The sequence below is a fragment of the Chrysochloris asiatica genome, unplaced genomic scaffold (assembly GCF_000296735.1).
Source record: "Chrysochloris asiatica unplaced genomic scaffold, ChrAsi1.0 scaffold00021, whole genome shotgun sequence".
NCBI lineage: Eukaryota > Metazoa > Chordata > Mammalia > Afrosoricida > Chrysochloridae > Chrysochloris > Chrysochloris asiatica.
Genome location: NW_006408539.1, coordinates 4,715,244 through 4,721,660, shown reverse-complemented (window position 1 = coordinate 4,721,660; position 6,417 = coordinate 4,715,244). Strand labels below are relative to the sequence as shown.

Below are 6,417 nucleotides of genomic sequence, written 5' to 3'. Positions count from 1 at the left end.
ATCTCTATCTCTATATCATCTATCTCTATCTCTATATCTATATCATCTATATCTATCTCTATCTCTATCTCTATATCATTTATAGATATAGATATATGATGGTGTGGTGCTGTAGGATCAGTCAGAACCGACTCGGTGGCACTTAACAACAATAACACACACATATATATACTTCTGGTATGGCACTATAAGCCAGAACACAGTACAGAATTTACAACAAATATTAATGACTAATGTTAAGTAAAGAAAAAGTGTTCTTCACACTCTTCCAAGGAATATAATTTTGAAGGGAGTAAAGAGCACTGCAGTACCTGATAGGATTCTGACTTCTGCTTCGTTGCCTGTTCTTGTGCTGGCTGGATTCCGAGCTAAGCATCGATAGATCCCAATATCCCCCAGCTGAAGTTTGCTTATCTGCAATGCTCCAGAGGGCAAAACCACCACACGGGAGTCACCGGGGCTGAGAATCAGGTCTTGTTGGTTCTTCTGCCAGTGGATTGTTGGCATGGGCTCCCCAATGACTTCACACTTGAGTAGCACAGTATCGCCCATGAAGGCTGTGACAGATTCTGTCTGGGAAAGGAACCTCAGTGGTCCTAGGGGAAAAACAGAGAAGGAAATGTCACATCTTTAAGTTGAAGCAGAATCATCAACAATGACAATACTCAAACCACATATTTTCTAGAACATACTGTAATTTGTATTTTCTTAAATCTCATCTCACTTTTTCTCCCTTCTTTATATTATACATCTTCCACATTATGTTTCTGACACTGTAGTAAGTTTCATGGGGAAAAAATGAAAAAGGTTTTGCCATTCAACTCCTGAGGCATATTATCATGCCATTGCCTCAAAAAAATAACAACTCTGTAAGGTAAGCAGAATGGGCAAGATTATCCTTATTATACAGATGAGGAAATTGAGGTTCTGAAACAACAAGCAAATTCATTACCCTTTAATCCCACTTTCCCACAAACTTTTTGAAGTCCCTCATCTTATGTGGTAATCCTGAAAATGAGACCTGACTTTGGACAAATGGCCATGAAGTCATGTGAGTCAGTAAAGAACCAGCTATAAGTCAGAGCCAAGAGAGGTTTAGGAAAGTTTGATTATGTTAACTACCAATGATAGTAACAGATAGTAATCTTTAATGGCTTGAATGCATAGGATAAATGTTTACCAGTGCTTTCCAAGTATGCTTGTGATATAGTGAAATGATACTAAAGTTAGAATTAGGAAAATATGTCTTTCTAAACTGGCTACTAGGTATGAGATCTTTGGTCATCATCTCTGCATTATAAAATGGGATTATACCTAACCCACATAATCACTATGATGCTCAGATGAATTAACATATATAAAAGTGATGTATTACTCTGAATTATAAAAATAAATGTACATAAGAGTTGGTTGGTTATGTGCCATGGAGTAGTTTCTAACTCATAGTGACCCTGTATGGGGTTTCTGAGGCTGTAAATCTTTACGGAAGTAGAAAGCCTCATCTTTCTCCCATGGAACAGCTGGTAGTTTTAAACTGCTGACCTTAAGGTTCACAGCCCGATTCGTAACCACTACGCTACCACAGCTCATAATGGAAGAGCTAGCAATTATTTAATATAATGAAGTCTTGGTGTGGTGATGTGGGTTTGAAACACAAGGTCAGGAGTTCAAGCTTACCAGCTGCACCTAGGAAACCCTGAACAGGGTCGCTATACCAACTCAATGGCACATAACAACAACAACAATTGAATATAATAAGGTCAGTAAGTTAAGAAACCATGGTCATCATGCTGACTGATGTACCTGAGACAGGAAGAAGATATTTTGATTCTGTCATTTTGAACCTTCTTTTTAAACAGGTAGATATTTCTTATTTTATGACAACAAACACTTTTTGTTTATGTCTTAGCATATTTATGAGTCATACCATCACTGATAGGTTGACCATTTTATTTCTAGGTTTAATTTAGTCAAGTAATTTTATTTCCTTGATACATCACAATTATATTTGACCATTTCTATTTTCATTTCACTAAAATCTTGTATGTAATTTTTATAATAAAGGTAGATTTATTCATTAGTTTGTAGTTTATATCAACATCTGTGCTACCGTTATTTTGTATTTTAAAGATTTCTTTCTACTAAGTCAACATTTTCTTGGTCTAGGTTCAAATTTTATTGTGGGTGTATAATTCCTACAAATCTAATTTTCTCTACAATGTGATGAAATTTTTGCTAGGGCCAATAGGACAAAAGCAAAATGACAGGAGTCAAAACATCTTAATTCAATGCGAGAGACAATCAATAATGCTGAAGAGAAGATGCATTCCAGGGGTGAAAGGTGGCATTCCAGGGCCTTTTCAGTGATAAGATTCTTTGAGTGGATGGAAAGATAACTGTGTCCACAAAAAAGGACATTTCATCAGGACAGCAAATGTAAGCTACCAAAGGCTACCATTTGCTGTAGCTAAACTCACTTGAATAGACTTGTAATCCTGGAACTACCAGATTGAGGTTGTTCTTTAGTAAGAATGATTAATGTTAAACCATGCAGAAACTTTAACGCTGATATGAATACTAATTTATCAGTAGAAATACAGCCCATACAAATAACTACTAAAATTATCTATCTGATCCCTAACATAAACATCTGGAATCTGATCCATGGAATTGCCTTTTGGTCAAAACACTACCAATGTATCTACATGGTAGCACTAGCCACTTGCCCAATTCCATTGTACCCATTTAGTTTTGAGTTAGAATTAATCTATAACTGGGCCAGAGCCACCACTGACTAAAGAGCAAAAGATATTAATGAGTTCCCTGGTCCATTGTTAAGTGTCTAATTTGTAGATTGGGTGTACTATACAGTCTTGAGTCTAGTCAAAAGAACCTACATTAATCTACTACTGATTGGCTTAGGTATGGATTTGAAGCATGAACTTTAACAAGGAATAGCATGTTCATACTACTGTTAAATGTCATTGAGTCAGTTCCAACTCATAGCAACACTGTATAAGGTTTCTGAAACTGTAGATTTTGGTGTGAGCAAAAAGTCTCATCTTTCTTTCTACAGAGGCACTATGCTCCTGTGACTCAGCTCATACACCAGCAACTCTGCTAGAGACTAGGCAATCTGGTCTGATAAAGATTGTTGTTGTTGTTGTTAAATGCCTTCAAGTTGGTTCTAACTCACAGTGATCTTGTATAAGGTCTCCAAGGAGCAATGGTGGGTTTGAACCAGTGACTTTGCAGTTAGCAACCCAATGCTTATCCTATAGCACCACATCTGGATTCTCCCATAAAAATGACAGCCTAGGAAACTCTCTGGGGCAGTTCTAGTTGGTCATGTATGAATTATATGAGTTGGGATGGACTTGAGAGCTTACAACATAAGCTACACATTTGAATAAAATTCTAAATATTTTTTATATTTAAATGTCTATGACATTAATATTAATTTACAGATAAGTTATACAACAAAGAATGAAATATAAGTAAAAGAGAGATTCAAGTCGATATTCTACTTCTGGTTCCCTTATGTAAATTCATCTGACTGGATGAATCATACATGAGGTATGAGATTGTATATTAATTTAACTAGACTTAATAAAGGGGCCTACTATTCCACATGCAATTCACTATGCTCTCTAACTGATTTTTACGTTACCACAGAACTCCTAATACACCACAGAGGGTAAGAAAAATAGTTCATATGTAATTTAACAATGCAATGTTTAGAAATTTTAAATAATTGATAAATTGACAAAATAGGTCTTATAATCACGATTTGAATGTATTTCTTCCTCTAAAAAGTAAAGTCTACAGATCAAAAAGCAATTTTACATTTACCAGGCTCTATATAGCTTGCCATTCATAAGGTTTTCAGTTTCTCTGCAAACTGAAAAATGGAACGCATAAACATCGACATCTTAGGCATTAGTGAGCTGAAATGGACTGGTATTGGCCATTTTGAATCTGACAGCCAAATGGTTTACTATGCCAGGAATGACAAATTAAAGACGAATAGTGTTGCATTCATTGTCAAAAAGAACATAGCCAGATCAGTCACGAGATACAATGCTGTATGTGATAGGATAATATCCATATGCCTATAGGGAAGCCCAGTTAATACCACTATTATTCAAATTTATGCACCAACCACTAAAGCCAGTGAGGATGAAATAGAAGAATTCTACCAACATCTTCAATCTGCAATTGATCAAACGTGCAATCGAGATGTATTGCTCATTAGTGGTGATTGGAATGCAAAGGTTGGGAGCAAAGAGGAAGGATCAGTGTGTGACAGGGTTATATTCTTTACTATACTTATTCAACCTGTATACTGAGCAAATCATCTGAGAAGTTGGGTTATATGAAGAAAAATATGGCATCAGGATTGGAGGAAGATTCATTAACAACCTGCGATCTGCAGATGATACAACCTTGCTTGCTGAAAGTGAAGAGGACTTAAAACATTTACTGATGAAAATCAAAGGGCACAGCCTTCGGTATGGATTACATCTCAATGTAAAGAAAACAAAAATCCTCACCACTGGACCAATAAATAACATTCTTATCGATGTAGAAAAGATTGAAGTTGTCAAGGACTTCATTCTTCTTGGATCAACTATCAACACTCATGGAAGATCAGATAACATATTACATTAGGCAAATCTGCTGCATAGGAACTTTTTAAAGTGTTGAAGAGCAAAGATGTCAGCTTGAGGACTAAGGTGCGCCTGACCCAAGCCATGGTATTTTCAATAACCTCATATGCATGTGAAAGCTGGACAGTGAATACGGAAGACCGTAGAATAATCGATGCCTTTGAATTATGGTGTTGGAGGAGAATACTGAAAGTGCCATGGACTGCCAAAACAACCAATAGATCTGTTTTGGAAGAAGTGCAACCAGAGTGCTCCTTAGAGGCCAAGATGACCAAACTTTGTCTCTCATACTTTGGACATATTGTCAGGAGGTAACCGACTCGACGGCACTTAACAACAACAACAACAACAACAACAACAGTCGCTGGAGAAGGACATCATGTTTGGTAAGATGGAGGGTCAGAGAAAAAGAGGAAGACCCCCCCAATGACATGGATTGGTCAAGTGGCAGCATCGATGGACTCAAGTGTGGCAACAGTAGTGAAGTTGGCCCAGAATTGGACATTGTTTTGTTCTGCTGTGCATAAGTTCACTATGAGTAGGTGCTGACTCTATGGCACCTAACAACAACAATATAGCTTGAGTCCAGGTGTGGCGCTGTGGCTTAATGTGCCAGACTGCAAAGCTGTTTGAACTGCAAGGTCGGCAGTTCAAGTTCACCAGCTGCTCCTCAGAAACCCTATACAGGGTCACTATAGGTCGAAACTGACTCGACGGCACTTAACAACAACAATAATATGGCTTGACTTAATTCTACCAATTTTGTGTCATATTTGCGCACTTACATCTCATGATTTTGCAACTAACCAGCAACAGTTTTAAAAGACAAAGTTATAACCTATCAGCTTCATGCTCTAGTTTCGAGGTATGTGCAAAAGTGTCTAGTCATGAACATTAAACTCACTATGACTCATAAGAATGAAATACAAAAGAGGCATTTAATGCTTTTAACAATACAGATGATTCCTGTGCTTCATTCATAGAGCAATACAGGTATCATTTTAACTAGATACTCATGAAAAATAATTGTCTGCCCAGCAAGAGACTATTCGTGGAAAAAGCCTTGTTCTGACTCATTACATCACATCTGATCCATTGCAAACATATCATAAATGATCGGTTTTCCTATCTCCACTCTTTACTTGCCCAAATCAATCCCAAATATAATCAAAAGATTAGTACTCCTAAATCACCAAAAGATTTTGCTTTGCTCAGGAAACTCTAGGGCTTAAAAAAAAAAAAAAATTGTAGTTCTCTTATATCTCAAATGCTGGGCAAAGGACTGTGGTTTAGTAAGTTCCCAGTAATCTAACCCAACACTCCTTCCAGGCTTATCCGCCACAAACACTGCAAACAAATTCTCTGAAGTAGTAAACTGGCTATGTTCTAAATATGATTCTCTTTCTTTTATTTCTCATGGTCTTTTCTCTCAAGAGGGTTAACCTCTCTCATAATATCTACCTGTTTAACACCATTTTTACTCTTACGGTACAGAATGAAAATTCCCCTTTTGTTTAGTCTTGCTAACTATAAATTATTTTTCCACCTTTTGAATTTTTATAGTACTCATGACTATCAGATAATATGACCTAGTCAGTTTTGTAAATAAGTTCCTGAAAAGTGTTTGTATGAATGCATGTCTTTGCTCTGCATTTATGTCCATTACTGTTGCAGACCGTGTAAGACTAGTCAGAGGTTCGAGGCCCTCTAGGGCCGAGTGTAACAAATGAGGCCACTGGCAGTTAAT

At 36.9% G+C, this 6,417-nt stretch overlaps 1 protein-coding gene across 1 annotated transcript in view; it reads right to left on the bottom strand.

Annotated features, from left to right (window-relative positions):
- Nucleotides 1–6,417, bottom strand: part of DCC (deleted in colorectal carcinoma) — a 1,585,944-nt gene that overhangs the window by 871,747 nt on the left and 707,780 nt on the right. Inside the window, exon 3 of the mRNA XM_006837499.1 lies at nucleotides 312–596. Coding sequence (XP_006837562.1) covers nucleotides 312–596 — 285 coding nt within the window. The remainder of the gene's footprint in view (nucleotides 1–311; nucleotides 597–6,417) is intronic.